Genomic DNA, 24,079 nt, shown 5'->3' on the forward strand with positions numbered 1-24,079 from the left:
ACTCATTAAAAGGACTGTGAGGTTCTATGATCTCTAAGATAAAACTCCATCAGCTAAGTGCTTGGAAACAATCCAATGAACAAACTCAATACTAGAAATCATTGGGAAGGGAAAAATCCCCCACCAGTAACTCTTTAAAACCACAGTGCACCTGTACCCCAAATGCAAATCGTGGTTTTCATATTCTTATGTCTTTCCACAGCAAAAGAAATATTTCAGAGAAGAGCTACCAGGCTGATGTAAAGTATAGAACAGTCTCTGTATGAGAAGAGACTAATTAGATTATTAGGCACATTATTTGATAAAATCCATATTTTCAATTAACAGCTTCATTTCTGGAATTTTTATATTCTTTTACAGCTGTTGTTTTTCTGGGTACAGGATTTTTTATGGGAAATTATGGCTTTGGAAGTAGTATAATAAACACCTGAATAGGGGAGGACTCTTCTGGCTGAAATAAAATGAAGTGGGTTGGGTAGTGACCTAGACAGTTTTAAGTAATATAGTAATATGAATCAGGAATGGTTTTTTACTTTCTTTCCCTTCACTCCAACAAGCAGTAAGAGTCATACTAAGCTGCCAAAATCATAAAACCCAAAAGCAAAAAAAAAAAAAAAAAAAAAAGACCATGAAAAAAAAGAAAGGTGACAGCTTAAAAATAAAGGAAACAATGCAGTTGTTCATGTATGAAATTGGTGAAACTGCTTAGTATAGCATTATTTGATATTTAATGCTACATCAGTGCTCCTAATTAGTCTCTCAATAATGAATTGAGGCAATTCATCATGTAAAAATTATGGCACATTGACAGAAAGGCCATGCATTCAATAAATCAGAGCAGTATGTCCACAAATACAGATAGCTCAGATAAATGTTAACAAAAAGCACTTTTGCCTGTCACACACCTGTATCACAAGGGTTTGTTGTGATACTAAATATTATTCCAAGCTTGACTGTGTCAGAGAATATCAGTGATGAATTCAGAATTTCCAGTCCATCCTCCTTAGAAAACCTTTCCTCTACATGTCTAAAAGACTGCTAGCAAGTCTTGTTTTACATTTTACTTGGAAGAAATAGTTTCTCGATTTTCTATCTACATTGCATGAAAATATAGTCACATGATTCTTTCCAAGAACAAAGAATAGTTCTCATAGTTAAAGAAAACTGACAATTTACTGACTCAAAGTTTATTTAAATCATTAATCATAAAGATCATGAAAAATTTTAATGTAGGTTACAGGTAAAAGCTGAAATATGTGCAATATATGGTAGTATTTTTTTAAATATTGGCAACAGTGTGTGGGGAAAAAAAAAGTCCAACCCAAACCAAAAAAACTCTTCTGTCTCACAAGTGCTAGTGATACTCAGTAGCTCCAGTTTAGTGCATTGTTTATGAATTAAATCATATTGTTATCTTGTTTGATTTGTTTCTTTCCAGTTTTGACTTTAGGGTGTCGGTACTGTCAGAAAATCAGATGCCACTGAGAAGCCTCTGTATATGAACCTAAACCAGTGACACCGAGAATCCACTTCCTTCTATATATTTATTCAAAATAAAAACACTTTTAGGAGAAAAATCTGTAATTTGTTCTTCACTTTGGCTACCTTCTTACTTATAGAGCTATTAACTATTACCTTAGACTATACTGTCTTTCATCTATTATGCATTACTTTTCCCTTGGTGAATCAACTGCAGAAAGTGATAGTTTTTATTGAAGTGACACCTCTGCATCCCTCAAGTACACTTCTCTAACTTCAGTAGGGATATTGATAATTATTACATTGGTTAATAAAGTCACAGAATCACAGAATATGCTGAGTTGGAAGGGACCCACTACGATCATCCAAGTCCAACTCCTGGTCCTGCACAGCAACATCCCAAGAGTCACACCATGTACCCGAGAGCATTGTTCAGACACTTCTTGAACTCTGTCAGGGTTGGTGCTGTGACCACTTCCCTGGGGAATGGTTCCAGTGCCTAAACACCTTCTGAGTGAAGAACCTTTTCCTAATATCCAGCCTACACCTCCCCTGACACAATTTCAGGCCATTCCTTCAGGTCCTGATACGGATCACCACAGAGAAGAGATCACTATCGGTCCCTCCTCTTCCCCTCAAGGAAGTTGTAACTGCAAAGAGGTCTCCCCTCAGTCTCCTGTTCTCCAGGCTGAACAGACCAGGTGATCTCAGCTGCTCCTCATACGGCTCCCCCTCAAGGGCCTTCACCATCTTTGTAAATTCCTTTGGACACTCTCTAACAGTTCAATGTTTTTCTTACATTGCAGCACCCAAAACTGCCCCCAGCACTCGAGATGAGGCCGCCCCAGCTCAGAGCAGAGCAGGACAATCCCCTCCCTTGCCCAGCTGGTGATGCTGTGCCTGATGCCCCCCAGGACACACTTGGCCCTCCTGGCTGCCAGGACACTGGTGGCTCATGTCCGACTTGCCATCGACCAGGACCCCCAGGTCTCTTTCTGCAGCACTGATTTCCAGAATTTCATTCCCTAGTCTGTCTAAACATCCAGGGTTTCCCCGTTCCAGGTGCAGAAGGTATGCATAAGACCTAATTAGGCAGCATATACAAGTGTACTTGAGTGGAAATCAGATGGTTAGAGTAATGTTTCTGATTCCTTCACAAAAAAAAGTTATCAAGTAGAAATATTTTTCTCTGTCAGCCCTTTGTTGCAAACCATGATTTAAAAAGCCCTAGGTAGAATTGTGATGCAAGTATCAAGCCACACAGGCAACCCAGAGGGAATGTAGAAGTTTCCCTTCTGGCCCAGTAGGTAATGAGTAAGTTAAATTTCTTGAAAATTGATAGACCCATTTCTGATATCTATAATAAATATCCTTCCCATCCTCCTTCCCTCCTTCCCACCCCTGCAAAAAAAAAAAAAAAAAGGAAACCAAAACCAACAAAACACACCAAAAAAACTCCAGAACAAACCAAACCAAACCAAACAAAACAAAACAAAACACAACCAACAACCTGAGAATTTACAACTGTAATAAGACTCTTATTCCAAAAAATTTATCTGTAATGTTCCAGTTCTTGAATACCAAGTGCAGAAAAGGAATCTTCTCTGTGTGGGAGAGTGTTCCAGTTTGTCAGCTCTCCTGATTTACCTTGAATAAACTTCTTTTGAAATGCTTCTAATTTCTCATGGTATTCCCCTCTGTTGAATTGTTGCCAGTTACTTTATTTTCTAACACCTGCATACCTCCCCCATTGTCAGTACTATCAAGAAAGTGGAGGCAAAATTAAAAGTCTGTTCATAATCTGCAGAAATGCTTTGTCCTCAGCCTTCATTATTCAGCTGGATTCCATTCACTTAAAACTTCTCCCATTGCAGTTTCCATTTTCCAGTTTCCTTCTTCTTATCTTTCTTTGCCTTGTTTCATGTGTAACTCCAAAAGATCACCTTGCTCTAACTTGTGGGCCCTTTGGAGGCTAAGAGGATTCAATCTTCACATTACTGCAGGTCCTGTGGCACTTTATGGACGATTATATAAATACGTGAGCATTATGTATGTGGGCACTAGAAGCCGAAGGAAAGCTATTCAATGCACCTTTCTTCAAATCTTTTTCATTCTGAACAGTACTGAATAGGAGGATAATGTATGTTTCAAGACTATATATTGCATTAATATATTAAAGCTACATGTACTGCTAAAGGGGAGCAGGAATGGCTAAAGGAATAGGTAAAGGAATGATTGTGGTTTGTATTGCCTACAGTCTTGCATCCAAAGATTCATGGGAGATATCAATTAATTCACCTTCACAGCATTTTTCTGAAACTTAATTTTAAGATTAAGATTAAGATTAATTTTAAGATCTATATCAAGAAACCCCTTCTCCCCATTTCAGCATCTATTAATTAAAAGGAAAAAAAAAAAAGTGTACATATGAAGTGGCTTCAGTTTTCCTGGATTTTGTCACCACAACAGACAAATGTATTTTACATCAGACAGATGCAGACTTGCTACCTGTGTCTATTCTAACATGTCTGAAGGCATTAACCAAGAACACAAAACAAGGGACTTTAACAAGCAGAGTTTTACCCTGAAGTGTTCATCACTCCACTGAAGCCTATAATTAATAGGTAGTCATGCAGTATAAAAGGGAGCTCTGCACCTCCCATTTCCTTGTTTTCTTCTTCTTTGTGAAGATTTTGTGCAGAGAGAAAGATGTATCTCTATTGTCTTGTTAAGAGAACATAAGTACTAAAGTATTGGAGATCTGCAGCTTTCTAGAGAGTAGGTGTAGCATCCCTTATGATAATTAATAACACCTAATGTAGCATTAACATATTATAGAATTTTATGCAGTTACACTGAGTTTCTGAGAAAACTCTAGCAATCTACCCTAATGTGACAATAATCTGAATGTCACAGACTGGCTTCTCAGCTGATGTAAATCGTTGGATTTTTTCGCTAAAGTGCATTGTATGATTTTGACACATTTGTAGGGAAATGTATATAATGTAATTGTATGTTGAAATCCATGTCCTAACTGGTGTTTGTTTCATGCATCCTCTGAAGAATTTTTGACAGAAACCAGTTATTAATTAAGTGTGTGAAGCTCTCCCAGAGCTGAAAACATGACTTAGCTTTGTATAGTAAGATGTCTTATGGAAGCATATGTGGTTATAAGGTGACATGTAGAGTTTGGTTTTTCTTCTGCTAGCCATTGAATAATATCACATGTGGAGCAAAAGTGCATTGGAAATACAGAACAGAGCTTACAGGAGTAAGACAAAGTGCAAGGGTAGAAAGACCCAAGGAATCACTATGGAGTGTCTGCAGAGTGTAATCTCAGATCAGCCAGATTTCAGGCATGAAATGACAGTGAATTTGTTTGGTTAAGATATTCCATCACTTTTTTTGAATGCCTTCTGCTTTGGGTCAGTGCTTTAAGTTCTGTCTCTTTTGCCAGAAGATGTCTTTAGGCTTTGTATTAGTTATAGGAGATGTTTGAATTTTGAAACAGATTAAAATGTTTACCTATGAGAATAAAATGGATGGCTTGTATTTAAAATCTCTGGAGAACAATTTTTGTAATTCTTTTGAAGTTCCCATATCTGTAGATCACTAAGATTTATTTTTTCCTTGTTTCTTTTCAAGTTAAAACAAAAGAATTGCAAATCTGAGATAATAGAGTTCTGAAATAATAAAATTAAAATATTAAAGTTTTGGGCTTCATCATAATCAGTATTTCTGAGAATTTCACAGAACCCTGACTAACTTCAGAAAATTTCCCAAGCATCGAATCAATGCTTTATGGTTTTTGTTAACATTCAGCTGACAGTCAAAAGCTAAATTTGGAATTGACTTTTGTTCAATAGGTCTTTGTTATGTGGCAGTAGCAGGATCTGGATGAGGTAATGGATAAAAGAATCTGTGTTATTCATACACTTGGAATTTCAGAGTGTAAAGGAACAATTCTCACCCATTCTGCAGAGGTGGGATGCCCAGCAGAGGACATGCTGAGAAGCTGTGTGGCTGGATTAATTGTGCATGTGATACATACAACAAATAGAACTTGATTAATTAATTAACTATCACGTTTGTTGATTAGGAGAGTTGCAAATGTCTTGATTTATGGCCTTTAATGGTGAATTTTGTTTCCTGACAAGGAACCAAAGGAACCTGTTTGAACCAAGGACATTTGTTCATACATGTTTATGAATCTCTACATGAGGGAGGAGAAATAAGCCCTCATTCCACTCTGTATTTAACTATATGACTGCAAAATTAAATGCATATTTTAGGAGGAGAGTTTTTCTTTTCCTGCTGAAACTAAACAGACATGTATGACAAGAAGGCCAAATTCACATTCTACATAGGTTTCACTGTTCTTTTTTGTTTCTCATTCTATCAAAGGTGTGAAGAATATTTTTATGGGTCAGGTTCTGACATGACATTTTTACACTGGATTATCTTCTGTAGAGCTACTTTATTTTGTTGTTCAGTGTCTTTAAATTTTGGATGCTTACTATTATTGTTTCCTCCTTTGTTTTCACAAATGCTCATCATGTTGAAATAAGCTAAACTACCTGTTAATACTTTTCCTCTTCCTCTGCCTTGAGGATTTGTACAGTATTCTGAGTACAGGGTGGCAGTGGAGGGAGGCAGCAACTGGAGTTGGAAGGTGGAACAGCAGATTGTACTGCTAAAGGGAACTGCTAAGTCCCTAAGCAGACTCCTAGGTCTCAGACTGCCATGAGGAGCAGTGCAAAAGTGCATTCTCTCATAGCTCAGGGCAGCCAGAACAACACCACACTGATCAATAGCGAGTCATTGCACAAGACAGGTAGAGAGAACAAGGAACAATTATGTGCAAAATAACTTGGCAAATTGGAAATAAAAGCCAGAACTGGAAGCGTGAGGACTGTGAAAGGAGAGTAAGGCTTCAAGTCAGTTTTAGCTTCACCATTTATTTACCATTAAGTTACCCACTGCAATTTTGAACCATTATTTAACCATAATTGAACCATAATTTAAATTACACTGTCAGGCCTCTGAGATCTTTGGATTTCCAGAACAATGGAAAGGATTATTAATTAATTAAGTCTCGGTACTGTTACATCTTCAATTGTATCTATTAGTTGAGTAGTTCTACTGACTTGCATTACCTTTCACAGTCTTAGTATTGTCTTTATTAAAAATATTTGCCTATATTAAAAAAATATAAAATACTGGGCTTAGGGTATTAAGCAGTGTACAAATATCCAAGAGCTTTAGATTTTTTCCTTTCTGTTCTGCTGTGTAGCTCTAAAGGGGAAAGAAGCTTTTGTTATGATTTGCTTAAAAATGAGAAAATATGAAACTCCTCGAAATGGGAGGATCCCCAAGCATTTAGGAAAGTTTCCCCACTTTGTTGAAACGATGGGCAGGAGATAAAATTACACATATAACAAGTATGTAACTCTATGAGTTCAAAATATACTATTTTATTTAAAAGTTCCACCATAACTGTCACCTCAGTAAAAAGTTTTTTTGTCTTTTCCACAAGTGATGAATTTCTTCTGATGACCTTGTATTGTGTGTTTGCAGACTACAGCAGAATATTGCCTGTTATATGTGTGTATATATATATACATATATATTATTCAGAAAGACAAATAATTAACATGATAAATTCTCTAACTGAGAACTAACACATGATAATTCTCTAATATTAGTGGTATGATCACACATTTTTTTTGTATTTAAGTCCTTTATTCATATGGGGCTAATCCTAAACTTAAATACTCTATTTATAAAAAAGCTGTTTCAACAACTATAAGAAAATGAGTAAGTCTGTTACTTTTCAAGCCTTACACCTCTTTAGAAATTTGAAGTAGAAACTATCTGCCTTGTTTCTATGCTTGGGGTGGTTTTTTTTGCAGATTTTGTTTGATTCACAAAAATATGTTGTGGTAGTATTTCAGCACTGCTGTCTGCAAGATAAATTAAGTGTTGCTGATGTGTAATGAAATAATGATTCCCTGAAAAAAATAGACCCCTTTTCTACCCTTTATAAATGCTACCTTTAAAAGTTAGAGTCTAATTTATTCATAGAATTGAACCTTTACCTTTCCCTAATCAAGGAAGGATAACAGATTGAAAGGAGATGATTTATACATACAATAGCCAAAATGCTTTTTAAAAATTAGAAAGCAACAGAAGTTTAGGTCAGGAAAAAACATCAAAAGACCATTCATTCCATAATGATAGCCTGTTATGGGACCAGCTAAGACCAAACCTTTTCTAACAGAGTTTTGTCTACTTTGTCTCATTTAATCAGTAATCTTTTCCATCATCTTGTTCATTTCTTTATTCATTTTTTCATTCATTCTTCTCTCATGTTTTCATTTTTGTGTGTGTTTTTGTGGGGATTTTTTTGGGGTGTGTGGGGTTCTGCTGGGGTTTTTCTGCTTTTTCTTCTATTTTGGGGTCATTGTTTGGTGATTTTTTTTCTTTTTTTGGGTGGTTGTTTGGGGTTCTTTTTTGTTATTTATTTTTTGGTTGTCTTTTTTTGTTTGTTACATCTAAGGCAATTGTCCATAAGCCAGAGTCACTTGTATATTAACTACTGAAACTATGTTGTTAAGTTGGGGATCTATTAGGGGAATAAGTAGAATCTTTGCAAACTAAAATGAAATCATATTCATAACTAATCAGATTGAAACTTTTATCTATCTTAGCATGATTTTTAGGTGTGTAGTTATTATTAGGACATCAGAAAATGTCACAAGATTCCCTGGTGTGGTAACATTAATGCTGGACATTCCAAGGACCATTTGATTTTTTTTCTGGAGCCCCTGTCCCAATGCATCTTTTGCACAGAGAGGTGCCTCTTCCATGCAGAGGCTTCTTGGAGAAGTCCTTTATAAGAGTGTCCAAAAATAGTTCTTTTAAATACTTGGTTAGTAGGGAGTATTTCTGATAATCTAGCCTGGGTACCTCACCAGCCAAGGTTTTGAAATATCACCTTTCTCCTCCTTTTGCTTGAGTCAGGGGAACAGAGCTGTGAAAAAAATTATTCCTCTACCATAAAGAATAGTATTTTTATTGTCAATATTGTCATTATTATTGGAGAGATTGTCCAGAATTGGTAATTTTCATGATCAGACTAGTCTGGAAAAAATCTTTTATTGCTTATTAAATACATACTGGAACTGACATTGAAGGCCAGCTGAGAAATCTTTTGTTAGATGCATTCATATACAGTAAGCTGTGCTTGCAGTGGGTCAAGAGAAAGTGGGAAAAATTCACATTTACTAGAAAGAAATTTACTGATTTAATATCACATAGAAATGTGTTCCTATTTCACAGGCCTTCAATTTTCCCTGGAAAAAGTTTTAAGATCAAATGGAACTTGAAAAATAATTATTTACATGAGAAGGAAAAGAATTTAAAAACTCACAAAAAAAAGCATGAGTTTTGTGTAGTGTAAGAGGTAAAGCCACACAGACAGAGCAACAGCATTACTGCTGTAAGATATAAATGGAATTAATCAGAAACTAGGTGTACTAATCCCAACTGTGGGTTGTGAAACCATTTTCTGGATTGTTATCGTTAATTAAATTATGCTTTCACAAGACTTCACTTGTCCTTGAGCATTTTCAGAATTTGGCAAGCAACTATTCCCCTCACATGTTAATTTGAATAACAGCATGATACTGAAAGGACCGCTTCCAGAGAGAAAATAAATGGCAGGCAAACTCATGCCCTACTGAATGTGTCCTTGGTGTTTTTCTGCAGAGCTGTTATCACAGCCATATCAAATGCTTTAGGATGACTGCTGGAATCTGTCTTCTTTCTATTAGTAATTTATGTAGAATTGTGGAAAATGTCTTAATTCCCCTTTCAAAAAAAACCCCACAAAATGGGAGAGAATTATTCTAAAATGCTTGGATATCTAAGCTGTCTTTCTCAACTTCACAGAGATTGTATGTGTGCTGTATATATAAATATGTGTACACCTGTCTTCACAGATCTAAATGAGGATATTCTGGTGGGAGGGGGCAGGTTGTGTTTTTAAACTGAAAATGCATTTTTTGCCTGCCTGTGGAGCCTTTGGATTTGTTTAGGAAAGGCTGAAACACAGATGATTCTGAAACAGAGGTCTCCTTAAGTTTGAATTACTTACTCTAATGAAAATTCCACATTGGCTGCCCTAATTCTTAAACAAACAGCTTTAGTTTTGGACTTTTTTCTATTTGAAAACATATGTATGTTTTATAACTCTCTATTCGCTGCAGAGTTTTGCACCCAATGATCCTTCCAAAATTCTCCATATCATTCAGCAAAAAATTTAAATGCCAAAATCTTATGTTTAAATTTTCATATGGCCTTGACATGACAGTCTATCAGTGCATTCAGTGTAAATGCTGCAGGAGGTGGGATTGTGGGAACTGCAGTGCACATGGAGCATGCAAACAAGGGTGTTACAGGTTAGGATTCACAAAAGAACACAGCGTAAAAAGGGAAAGTGAAGAGGCATGGTGGAACTTTTTAAAAAAATAGAGGGGTGCAAGATAGCCCGAGGAAAAGAGCTTGATCAGATAAGGATGTGATATTCTGGGCTGAGGAGTGGGATTTCTCTCTTTGGAGTAAAGGTTCAATAAAAAAATCCACCTCCAGTTTATAAAATTAAAAAAAAAACCCCAAAAAGTAAATCTGGTCTGAAAAATTGGAAGTCTTCAAAAAGCTTCTCCCTTTGATGTCCTGTACCACTGAGTAATCTGCAGCTTGCCTGAGTGCTCACTGCTCCTGCCCGGACCTTACACTGACAGCTGAGCCTAAATGAGCAATTCATTAAATAATAACCATTTTGAAAGCCATCTTACCCGGCCATTCATGACCTGGTGTGAATTAGAACTTCAGAGACTTGTACTAGGTATGGCCTAAGTAGTATTTTAACTATGTAATGTCTGCAAATGTCGTTGGAAGCTGAAGGAGTATCATTGGTTGGCTCAATAGGCCTCATCTTCAGAATAGAGTGTATTATCTCTTTTTGTTTATATTCACACAATTTGAATCTAAACTTGGGTCTAAAGAAGAAACGACTCTTCTCCTGTATGTAAGCCAAAAGGACCTTTGTAACTCAGACTACAGGATATTGTATGAATAAGTTTTTAGTATGATTTTTTAGGTGCATCTTTTTGATGATTATATAGACAAAATATTTAAAATACATCATTTTTTTTCAGATTTTATGTATTGTAAAAAAGTCAGGCATTAACTAATGAAAAAAAATGTAGTTTTGAAGCCAATCTCCTACCCATTATGACAAGCCATAGAAGACATATGCAGTATTTTTAGTATAATTCCTTTTGGAATTAGTTGTGAGCCAGATAGATGAAAAAGTTACTCCCAAGTAAAACCACTGCAGTGCTAGTATTACTAATCTCTAAGGGAAATGACAAGTGTCTGCTCTTCAGAATGAAGATTTTTTTTTTCTCTCTACAGGTTAGATCAAGTCAGGAATTTATCCTTCTTAGGAAAGAAGAAGAATACTTCATTGGTGTTTAAAGAGGAACTGTTTTGATACAATCTTTCTTGTTTTACTCCTACTGTCAGTATTGTTGTGATGTTGAATACTTATTCTGTAGTTTGCTTCTTTCACACATATGTGAAATTCTCCAAGATGTGAATTTATGTCTGAACAAAAATTTTATTTATATTAACAGAAGAGGTGGGAAGCAGGAGTCATTCCTGGTTTTACCCAGAGTTTTCTTGAGCATGCCTTCAGAGAAAGTGATATTTACTATGTTTCCAACATTTGTCTGGGTTTTCTTTAGTTCTAAGAGCACAACATTGTTTGGGTCAGAAGGAACATATTTCCAGTTGATTATGTAATTTGAAAATTATATTTTGAGGGGGGGAAAAAAGTTGTACTCTTGTCAAAATAAGATTTTTATTTCTGCTGCCTAAATAGTAGTCATCTTTTTTGCCCTGAATTCTTATGTTAGGACTATATAGCACCACTGAACATAGCAACCTGCTAGATTATTCCTTACATGGAATACATAGGATTTTAGCAATATGAGTAATATTTACTCACTTTAGAATGACTAAGTGAAAACTTGTATTCAGTGGGTGTTTGAAATATCAAGCAATATGGTTTTATTATTTTCATTTTTTCCTGAAAAAGAATAAATATTTTTGGACCTTGCAGTATTAGGTTAGGAAAAAAAAAGACACTGGAACATCACAATCATAGCCCTGGATCTTCTTCTGGGACATATGGGCACTTCCTCCTGAGGCACTTAAATGTAAAGAAAACAGTCTGTTATGGAAAATGTGTTAGTGAATAAACTATACATCCAAAGAAGACTATATGTGCTCTGAATTGGCACTCTCTTATACTGGCAGCAAGAATGTGTAGTAATTGAATGTGTAGTAAAAAATGTGTAGTGACATCTATAAATGGTCATTTTAATGGCCTCCCAGAATGAACTATTTGTATATTACTTTCCCTGTCATTTTACATCTTGTTTCAAAGAATCATTTGTACCTAAGAGTTGTTGGCAGCCAATAGCTTTAGGGATTGTAATCCTATTCTGCCTGAGCAGTTTTCTGAGAAGGGAGAAGGTGTCAGAGCATCTCTCAAAAGAGAAATCATCAAAATGTTCATGATAAATTACATCTATATTGATGTACCAGCATACCCATAAGAAACACTAAGGAGAGGAATATATTGCCTTGAAGTGTGAATAGTATGGTTCTGGCTTTTAATACAGTTTGAATACTGGTCCTGGAGAAAAATCAAATTTTAACAGATGTCTTTTCATCTCTTACTTTAGTAAGTGATAGCAGTGAATGAAACATCATGTCTGTGATTCTTTACATGTACAGAAAGAGAACATTGGTGCTACGTATTGGAATTAGATGATAGTGAGCATAGTTTAGTTCTTTCTTAATCAGAAACGTGGATTTTGTGTTGAAAGTAATATGCAGATAGATTATACTGCTGTTCATTTTAGTAAAACAATAAACCTCTAACTTACTTTGTTGAAATGCTTTCTGTTAAACACTGTCAAAGGGTAACTGGAAGAAAGTAGTTCTCAACTAGATTTTTCTTGTGTTAAATTCAAGACAATTCCATTGTCTAGATATATCTGTCCTACAGAAAAAGGAAAACAAGTTCAAGCATGAAACATATGTGACTTTACAATAGACAACAAAGAACATAGGTATTTTTTAGTGAGAAAAGTAGAACTTTGAGAAGAAGGTATTATTTCATTTTTAAATATCCATTTATCTAAAGCTATGTAAGATAAATTCTTCTGCACACTTTTCATGTTTTTTAACATATGGGACAATGTTAATGTAAATGTTATTGCTTTTACTAGACCAATACTAGGATACCAAATGTTACACAATTTTACATCACGATGTCATCTGCAGATCTGCAGATACTTCTTGTACATTCCATTATAGAAAAATATACTACAGCTGTTTTTAAAAACATATATTTCATGGATTAAACACAGGATGAATTATGTATATTCCAAATTTAACAGTGAGTCTCTAGAAATTTGGATGGCTTGGTCTCTTCGATTGCTATTTCAAAAGTCTAGCATATTTTCTTATTCTCATTGTTAAACTGTGTGTTGTCAGTCACAATGAAGAATGGCTGCTGTCCATGAAAAGATGGAAATTGTCCATACTGTGCTGAAAAAATTTCATGCAGAACTTGCAAGTGTATTGTCAGGTGCAAAATGCAGCAAAACTTTACACATCATGCCACTCCTACATGAGTGCTGTTTCAAAATATTAGTCAGCCAATAACTGTAATATAAAACTGTTTTAAAAACTTTTTAAGAACTTGTGTTTTACTAGTCTGAAATTTGTACTGAAGTAAATGTGAAAATGAGGGGTTTGTTATATCTTAAAATCAAAAACTTGCATTAGTGGCAGTTCAAGTTTTTATGGACTGTGGTGGGTCATGGTAAATTTAGAAAGACAAAAGAAGCAGTAACACTTTGAAAAAATGTGCTAAAGTAAGAATTACCTGATTAAAAAAACATGAGCTCAGAAATTGTATTTATTCTTGGGAATGCTTGTGTGAAGTAGGGAAATACACAGAAAAGATTCTTAAATTTCCCCAGTTTACATACATATGGGATCCAAAAAGTTTTTGTAACAGCCCACAAAAAGCATCGTAAAATTAAGGAAAGTTTTTTACATCCCCATTCGCTGGCATTGATATGTTTCTTTTTTTTTATTCCTACTGGTGAAATTATAATCATCTTTGTAACAGTCAGGATCACTTTGTCACTTTGTTATTGCAGTCATTACACGACATATCTGTGGAGAGGGCTGGTGATAAGCTTCTGCTGTGATCATGAACCCTCTGACTTACACAACAAAGATATTCAAAGTAGCAGTGCTAGGATTTTTCATTATCAATGGGTTTTGAGGCACAGGTGATCTTTTAAATTTATGGAAACGTTGCATCAACATGATGTTGGGGATCTTTTTTTTTTACTGTGTCATGTAGTACTTTTTGTTTCTAGCAAACAGGAAGCGTTCTACATTAGAGGAAGAAGAAAAGTGTCTGTAAACGGAAAAAAAAAAAAGATAGGCTCTTCTAAGAGAGATGCAGAAGAGTGATCAGATATGAGAGTTGTAATGGAAACTCTATACAGAAGCAGTTTATTTACAAATATAAATTTCACCCAACAAGAAGAAAAGCTGTAGACCACATGAAAGGGATGTGGTCTCTTTCATGTTATGATTTTAAGGGTTTGATACTGCATGATTTTAAGGGTTTTAAGGGTTTGATACTGCATAAGCAGTGAAATAAGTTAATATTCTGATACTACTTCCTAATAGTTCAACAGTATATAACAAAGAAGTCTTAACAAATAAAGTGATCAAAAGAAAAAAAAATCTCAATAATAAAAACATGTATATATTTTACCTGGAAATGCATTATTATGCTTTGAGAGGGAGTTCACAAAACTGCCTATGGAGATTAATATGGAGATTAAATCCTTCTTAAACAGTGATATATGCAGTCCTTGATGACACATGGTAGTGCATTCTTTTCAGTTTCTTCAGAATGAAATAACTTTTTCACCTGAAATAGAAGCCATTGGACAGTAGCTAACCTGTTTTCTTTACACAATCTTAAAAATTTCTCAGCAAATTAGCTTCAAAGACATCAAACTCAAAAATGTGTGAACGTTTTGTGGAAGAATGGGATAAAAGGAAGCTGGTAAATTAATTATCTCTCCTTGATCTTTTCCACATAATATTTTTTTCCTAATCAAACTCTGTAATTGAGCAAGTAATCAGGTCCCTGGTAAAAAAATTTCTTCTAGCTGATTTTACATGGCTCACAAATACTACATCAGAAAATCACACATTTATTTTTTTTCTCTTCTTATTAGTATTTCTTAGGAAGAGCAAAGTAAAAAGAAGTAATTTAGAATATCACACGAGTACACAGCAGAGTTGTTTTCCCACAGCTTAAAAATTAATGTGCTGTCCTCAGATCTTTCATAGAGTAAACAGTATTAGCTGTAGCACTGTCAAACAAACAAGCAAACAAATAAATGGTACTTTCAAAAAGAGTTTGAGTACTATTATACTTACACCTATGTGCTGCAGGGAGCTATTTCTGTCACTCTCAATATCAGGAGAAGCTCTATGCATGGAGATCACACACAGTACAAAATTCATTGATCAGGGTTTTAGAGAACTAACAGCTTTCTCACATATTGAAAAATCCTAAATAATCCTTAGGTTGGCATTCCTGTTCAGTAAAAGATATACATCTTTTCTTTTTGGAAGACCCTATTACAAGGGATTTTTTTCCCTTTTTGCCTTCTGTATTGGAAATAGAAAGAAAAATAAGAGTTTGATTTTCTCTTTGTACACATGAAAAAAAAAAGTGCGATGAGAGTAACTTGACAAAAGAAGCACCAGAAATGAAGGTCAAAATCACCTATAGAAAGTCTGCAGAAAGAGTGTGTGGAAGCACACTGCTTTTATACATGCATTTACTCCATTATTGTCACAAATGTACAATGTTTTTCAGTGAAGAATAGCTTTTCACTGCATCAGTGACATTCCAAGCCCTGAACTTGCATCTCTTGGGATTTTACAGTTTGTTGTTTGTTTTGTTGTTTTTTTTTTTTTTATGTACTTACTGTTTTTCTGACCTTGACCTCTTCAATGTCTTAGGCAAACATCCTTTCACGTGAAAGCAGGCTGACTTGAGCAGGTAATGCAAGTTATGAAATTGGTACCTAGGACTGCTTTTGGCATCTTTGAGGTTAAATGCATCTGTGACTGTGTAGATGAATGCTGAGGCACTTACAGACAAAGAGCTTCAGTGGTCTAAGTAAGTGAGAGGTTTGCAGGACCTGTGCCCAAGAGTACTTCCATGTACTGAAAAGCTTCTATTTCCCATTACTACTTGTGCCCATCTGTAGGGATGGTGAGATTTTTAGAAGTGCTTTATGCTGGCCTATCATCACCTTATTATGATTTAGTAACACAAACAGAAGCTAAACATTCTTTTTACAATGATGATGATGATGTGTGGTCAAGGCCTATTTGAGTAGCAATGTATCATCAAGGCACTTGGATTCAAGCTGTCACATTTATGGTCCTCCTGAATGGATCTGGGAATCTAAGTTATCACCATGATTACAGATTTATTGATTTTAAAGTGAGATTTAGCGACAGTGATTGTGAAGGAGCACTGAAAAGTGAAGACCAAATATGATTTTTTTTTTCTTATTTTTTGGTAATTTGCTTCTGTTCAAATCTTTGAAATTCTTAAAAAACTCTAAAACCCATATACTATGTAAATCATATTTCCTGGGGGAAAATAAATAGATTCTATGCCCATCACAGCATTTGCCTAAGTAAAAGATGTCTGAAATGAAAGCTTACTGCTGTGAAGAGAGCTCAGATAAAAACTTCACCGGAGTGTAATTATTTATCTTCCATATGGAAGATGCATAGTATGGACACATAGTACACTAAAAGAACAATTTGGGATTCTATTTTTCTTAAAAATATCTAGTGTTCTTTGAAAACAAAATGACAGGCTTTTTATATATAAAAATTTATTGTGTTGTTTTAGAATTACTTTTTTTTTTCCTTTTTCTTTTTCATTCCCTGAAGTTCTTTTGTTTAGAGAGAAAATAGAAGCTAATGTTGACCACTTGTGTCTGCTTTAGTATGCCTGATGTTGTTTCAGATGTGATTGCTTATGCACCTGCATACTTCTGCCATTGCAGTCTCCCTAATGGCTGCAGCAGAGGAGCAGACTTCAGAGAAGCTGCTTGCAAACAGAAACATCTTGAAATAACAGATGTTTGTGTGCTATAGTGTTATATTGTGAAGTTAATATTGTTTCAGTTGTGTTTTTCTTGGATGATTGCAATCCAATTATTTTTCTTCTATCTCAGAAAACTCATTCAGCAGATGGGGGAAATTGCGGTTTTCTATTTTCTTCCTCTGTTTGACAAGGGTTTGGAATAACTTTTTGTCAATTTTTGGACACTGCTACAGATAGTACACTTATCTCCTTGGCTAATGATTCCCTCTGAAAATTCCATCAAAATGTGTGACATTGCCCAGAGCAGTGTCTTTCATTAAAATATATATTATAGCTCATACCAAGGGAAGCAAGTCAGCAGCAAATCTGACAATGTTTTTACTGCATAGACACAATGAACATTTCAGTAGTATCAGCTAGACTCTGTTTTTGTATTGTGTACCATCAAAAAAAAATTTAAATGAACTTTTTACTACTAATAAGTTACTGTAACATTTAAATTAAAAGTTTTGTCTATATAAACGTCAAAGGAAGTCAGTATGATTGTAGCTCTTATTAGAGGGAAGAATAAAATATTTTACTCAGTGTGTTAGTGCTCTGCCATTAATTCTTTATATATCTCTCTACATTTTGATGTTTAGTGAGGCAATAAACTGTTCTTTGTAACAAAAGCAAAGTAACTTAATACAATCCTCTATGTTTTGTTAAAGCTCATACCTCATGTTGAGCTAATTTTGTCATTCCTCTGGGCTGGGCATTCATTGGTAGACATTACTGCAGTAGTGTTGTGCTGGGTCCCTCTTGTCAAGTTAAACTATTGACAGGGACAATAAAATTAAGAAGGGGAGATTCTGCTGCTTTCCTTGAAAGAATATGGTGCTCTCTGAACAGAACACAATATTTATTCAAGGCATAATGGTAGTTATGGGAGTTACTACCATAACTCAGGCCTTGCTCTTGGAATCCTGTATAAATTATTTTATTTTTTGTTATTTTGCAACAATAATTTCAATTATCTGCAGTTCTTTCAAAACACTTTAAGTGTTTATGTAGATAACCACTTTTGCTCTGATTAAATTCATTAGATTAGCGCAAATTCTTGATTTTTTCAAATCAGTCTTGGATTTTGATTTAGTTCATATAAGGCAATCTCTTCATAATATTTTTTGCTTGTGGAACAAGATATATCCAGATCATATATCAGGAATTTATTGGTAGTCCAATTAAAGGCACTGTAAAAGTCATAAGCAGTCCACTTAAAATGCCACCCACATTACACTCCAAGAATGCACATTTTCAACTAAGCAAACAGGAGGAAGCAGTCATGCAGTTAAATCACTAAAAGACAACTTCTGCTTTACAATTGCCCCTCTTATCCAGGCTTTTTTCTCTTCTGGTCATGCATGGTTTCCTGGTTGCATCTTGTTTTCCTGAGGCAAGTGCAGGGGAGCATGGTGGTCACTGTGAATTGTTAACATTCCGCATTCCCAGGGGAAGTAGGATGTTGGCTTTCTCCTCAATTTTTGGATTGAGTTTTGGTTTTGTAGTACCTCTTGGTGTGTTTTTTTCCCATCGGACCTCTTTGCTATTGTCCAATAGTTTCTGCCTATGTGTGGTCTGTTGCTTGACAAGTTTAAATATTTGGATGTATGAAATGGCTAAGCATCAGCCAATACAATGCAGATGTATGAAGTAGATTGGTAGTGAATAAGGCCAGTGACTAAGCAGCAGTCACCTGACATTTGTGGTTGTGATTAGGCTTTAGCCACTTGATCATTTTTCGGTTACAAACAGTAACAACACTTTACTAGGTGGGTAATTAGCCTTCAATCTGTGAATTCATTTTACAGCAGTTAATATGCTAGTGCATCAAAAAAAGTATTTAACGATTCATAGTGTCAAAATTAATAGACGAATATAAAGAATATACTTATTAACTGAAATATTTGCATCTATCTGCAAATCATGCATTTGATTAATATAGCTCTTCTGCAGTTTCTGCAGGAATTTGAAAAGAAAATGAGCTTTTAAATGGACTGATGGAAGAAAAATGTTGAAGTCTTAGCAAAACAGGAACACCTTAGTTACTGTTCTGCAAAATCAGTCATACACTGCTGATATGGGATAGTTAAAGACCAAGGAACCATCATAAATCTTCCTGGAAGCAACTTGCTACTAAATATGTCACGAGGCGTAGGCCACCAGGTTGACAAAGGGGATATTCCAGATATGTCCATTTGCTCTCATTTTCAGCTTCTTCTTTCCCTAAAAAAAAATCAGAGAAATTAAGACAGGAATAATGACTGAAGGGGATGAAAGTTGAATGCTTTCTGGCAGCTTCTGGTTGTGGACAGATTCAGAATATTAAACAGATATATTCTTGTTGGAAGCATAACCAAATCAGTGCTAATATTTGCAGAATGTTTCCAGCCCATCACTTAGACTAGAGTTCACATTTCCACGGGGAATTCTGCACTGACTGCAGTTTGGAGAATTGGAGACATTGCTGTCAGAGATCAGCAGAATCAGGAAGCTCCCTGGCAGTGGGACACTGGAGACTCCCCCAGTGGTTCATAACTGGGCCACACCCTTTCTAGGGATCTGGTTTGAGAAGAATTCCCCAGGTCACACAAGTTAGGTCTGAACAAAACATGGGTTGGCTTGCATTTGTATTGTTTAGTGACATTCTCCTCTGTGCCAAATTAATCTGAAAGAGAAATAGCTATAGCAGTTCCAAGCAGAGAGAAAGGCCAGTATTGTTCAGCTGGATTTTGCCCCCTCAATGTCTTTTAGAAACTATTATGGGCAGCACTGCAGAAATACACTCTCCCAAACCATGTATTTGTAACCTAAGAGGTGAATAACATTTCTTCTAATTGGAAATGTTTTTGTGGAGTAAACCTCTCATTGTAGAGATGATTTCATAATACAGAGAGAAAAGAGAGAAGTGCACCATGCTCAGGGACATAAATCTCTAGTTAATCTAGTGAACATTGTCTGAAGTAGAGATTCCCAGGGGCTCTCTCAGCACAACACATATTGCAAATAAGCATTTGAGAGAAGTCTTGATATTTTTCCACCTGGACCAATTTGTACTAAGATGGAAGAATTAAAGACAAACAGTTCTTTAATCTTTAATTTGCAGGAAAACTGAAATATAAACAACTGACAAAGAAAATACCATTTTGCTATGCAAAATCCTCCTTTGTGAGTTTAAAATTCGGCATTAAAAGTTAAAAGGCATAAATCAAAGTGTTATATTTCAAACAATATAAGACATATCTGGAAGTAAGGAAGCAGGAACTTCTTTTGGCTTTTACTCCTTTTCAGTTGTTGCCTTACAACTGCAGTTTAAAATACCTAGTTGTAAATGGAAGGCTTTCAGTGATTATTAATATGCCGATAGTTTTCTTCTGATGATACTCTTGCCTATATTTTTCAGTTGAAGTTTATTGAGTAACACAATGTTTGGCAGGATTAACATATAAATTGTTGACCATGAAAGCAGCTGAGAATCGTTTGTGTTTCCTAACTTTTCTTTTAGATGCAAAAACCTTCTGACTCAAAATAAATCTATATTTTCCTCACTGATGACAGGAGTGATTTCTTCACAATAAAAAAATAGCTAATGTTATTAATTTTTTAAATAGTCCATGCATTTTGTGCCATCATAATGAATTTTTGAATGTGCCTTTCTGCATATGGGATTGGAATGGCATGCCTATGTTCATATTTAGTGTTTTGAAGAACCTACTTTTTATATTGTACAGCAATTCCTTATTCTGTGTATTTCTTACCTAGCAATTTTTTAATTGATTCATGTGTTCATAATTCCAGTTATAGATGCAGTGATTTTTTCTGGGATCTATTTGGTATACCTGAATATACTTTTACATATATCCCTATAGAGGTAAAAGAAAAGAAGTATGATGGAAAACCTTCAGATCTTTTTCAGTTTGGATTAGTTTTGGGCTCCTTATAAACTTATCAAATTTGTCATTTTACTGTTGGCATTTGCAATCACTAGCATTTAGGGCTCATTTTATCCCAAAAGAATCCTACAATGCTAATTGTTTTTGAGAAATTAAAGTATCAATAAAGCTATTCTAGAATACTAGAATACCCACTACTCTTGCTTTTAGAAATAAATCACCTCAAATAACATTTATACTGTAGGAAGTTTGGATTCTTGGTATTTTATATAGAGTGAATTATTCCTTTGTTAATGCAGCTTTATTATTCTAAAGCTAGGAAGAAATTAGTTTTGCCAATGACTACTGTAAATGAAATGTGTAAGACTGTTCTGCTGCCCTACAAAAGTATGCCAAACAAATAGACCCTTTTGCTACTTCTTTCTTTTTTTGATTAAGAAAAGGATAAAAAGGGTCCACAGTCGTGACCCAGTTTTGTGTTGGTTATTCAGTCAGATCTTCATGTGACTCAGATAAGTATATAGTGCATTGACTGAAGCTGTGCTGAAATTTTTATGAGTTGAAAACCTTCAATTTATTAAATTTCCCGTTTCCAAGCCCCCTCCCATAAAATATATAAATTATATGCAACACCATAATTTCATGAATTTATTAGAAAATATTAAAAATCTCATCAAGCACCTTATGCTTACTCCTTTTACAAAAGACAAGGAAGGTAGTTTCAAAGGCAAGACGAAGACTCAGAAAAAAGATACACCTTGTGTGTGAGAAAATACCATCACTGCTGTATCATGTGTTTTAAATTTAAAAAAAAAGATGTTTTCTACCAGAAAAATCTTATTTTCTTTCTATTCAACCCTCTATGGTTTTTGAACTGAGAATGAAAACAGGAAAGTAACACCTTGCATCTTGTGAATTAAAAATATCTGTTATTTTCTTTCTATTTTGCTCAGGTTCTATATCAAAATTTTGTAATGACACACTTCAGATATTAAAAAATATTCAGGGCTGTAGGATAAGAATAAAAATATCTTACTAAAATAAAAAAGTTTCCCTTCTGATTTCCCATCACAGTATAACTGCACAATACCTGAGGCTGTTCATTTCTGCATTATCACTTTCTTCTTATAATGCTCCTCAATAAATACATTATGTTCTTAAAGTTGTTTCCAAGGAAAAAAAAAACAAATTTGCAAAACTCAGTTTATGCAAAAATCACCTTTCTTATCAAAGAACACATGTTCATTTGGTTATAAACAGGCAATTCTTTAAAGTCACGTTAGGAGCAGTGAGGCAGTGGGAAGCCATTTCACATTATCTTTTAACATACCAATCTACTTATTGGGTTTTCCTTCCACCCACCCTCCATTCCCCCAATGAAATAAAACTTTACTATACCAAAAGAAGAGTATAATATATTTAATTTATATTTCATAGCACAAGGTGTTATGAACAACAAAAATGCTGAAAGTCCCTGTCAAACATCATCATTTAACAATAATAATTTAAATACAAGCAAGTTAGATAACTTTCTAGCTAAAAATAAACTAAATCCAAAGAAAATGCCAATATTTTCTTGTGGAATAGAGTAATTCTGGACTGACATCTGCCACTGGCACAGTGTGCAGTTTCCTTTCACAGTAAATGATGTTGTCCTTGGGGCCACAGAGGAAAATTTAGGTGGGACTGAATTACCATCATTGCAGTAGACAATCTCAGTGGAAATGCATCTGGTTTAGTGGTTAGGACAGGATTTCAAGCAATGAGTGCTGTAAAATAATGATCAGAAGGACTAAAACCAAAACCAAATAAAACGAATCACAATTACTAGAATATTCTTGACTTAGGGAAGTTTTCTAGAATGGATGCATAACCAAGAAATCCCAGTTTAAGAAATTAACTATGCTGGGTGGAAAATTACCCTCAACAAAGTGGCTGTGTTGCCAGAAAGATCATAGAGAATTTATGGAAGAATTGGGAAAGGTAAAAACAAAATAGAAGGGTTCTGACTGCAATATTATCATTTTTATATCTTCTGAAATATTTAATTAATTTTATATGGTTTTATGTGTTTTTATTCTACAGCTGCATTCCAATTCTGACAAAGGTGATGGATCAGTCAAATACATTCTTACTGGAGAAGGGGCAGGGACTATATTTATTATTGATGACACAACTGGAGACATCCATTCAACCAAAAGCCTAGATCGAGAGCAGAAGACACACTACGTGCTTCATGCCCAAGCTATTGACAGACGGACAAACAAGCCACTCGAGCCCGAATCTGAGTTCATTATCAAAGTGCAGGATATCAACGACAATGCACCAAAATTTACAGATGGACCATACATTGTTACTGTGCCAGAGATGTCTGAAATGGGTAAGGAAAACAAACTGTGCTATTCAACAGTCTTTTAACAAGTGCAAATGCCACATACTGTTTGTCAAAGTTATCATCACATCATTGAGTGTATGTTAAATACATTGGAGTTAAGAGATGAGAAGAAGAGATGATAAGAAAACATGATATACAACCCATATGTTACTTGTGACATTCACAGTAAGGAAACAGTATGCACACACACATGCTGGTTGGAAGAGAAGAGTCACTATTAATCTTGAATGTTTTAACATATATGTTTTAATGTATGTTTTAACATAAATTCTTTGGCAAATTGTAATTTCCATTCTAGAAAAAAGATGTATTCATATATCCTCATTCAACTGCAAACTTTAAGGCATTCTCTTAGGTTTACATTAGCAGTCTATATAATTCACAGGATTAAACACAAAGGAACAGTAGTTCCCTAGATTATTTTAGACATATGTTTACTTATCAAGTTTCTTATAAAGTGAACTGAAGTTCAAAAAGATACCAATCTTTGGTTTTCTCTGTTACATCATTCAGATATTCTTATTCTATGATGTGCTGCCTTATGCAATCAGTTTTCTTTATTTAAGACTTCTCTGGTGTTGAAGTTAGTTTAAAACTTTCCTCTAATAGAAGAATTGCCAACAGTATTTTTTACAAGGACAAAAGTGCAGCATTTCTGTGAGTAATATCATAAATCTGGGACAATAAAAACAATACATGTTTGTGTGAATTACCACAGTGAATGCATAGAGCTTCCAGTAAGAATATTCTGGCTCTGTACAAAACCTCTTCAACTGTCTTTGATAATTCACTGTGGCACAAAGCTTTACTGCTAGAGTTGCAGTTCATTTCAGTATCATCTAAGCTTTTATCTCAGTTATCTCCCATTACACCACAAGCTTTCTTAATGAGGAATTAATTTCCTTTACCAACTGTTTCCAAAAATGTGTAACTCCGTCTTTCTTTTTCTTTGGTTTT

At 34.9% G+C, this 24,079-nt stretch overlaps 1 protein-coding gene across 6 annotated transcripts in view; it reads left to right on the top strand.

Annotated features, from left to right (window-relative positions):
- Positions 1–24,079, top strand: part of CDH18 (cadherin 18) — a 490,995-nt gene that overhangs the window by 338,439 nt on the left and 128,477 nt on the right. For all 6 annotated transcript variants that reach the window (XM_066559563.1, XM_066559523.1, XM_066559548.1 and 3 more), the window contains one exon: positions 22,813–23,107. In XM_066559563.1, the coding sequence (XP_066415660.1) occupies positions 22,813–23,107 (295 nt within the window). The remainder of the gene's footprint in view (positions 1–22,812; positions 23,108–24,079) is intronic.

This window comes from Molothrus aeneus, chromosome 1 (assembly GCF_037042795.1).
Source record: "Molothrus aeneus isolate 106 chromosome 1, BPBGC_Maene_1.0, whole genome shotgun sequence".
In the NCBI taxonomy this organism is placed as follows: domain Eukaryota; kingdom Metazoa; phylum Chordata; class Aves; order Passeriformes; family Icteridae; genus Molothrus; species Molothrus aeneus.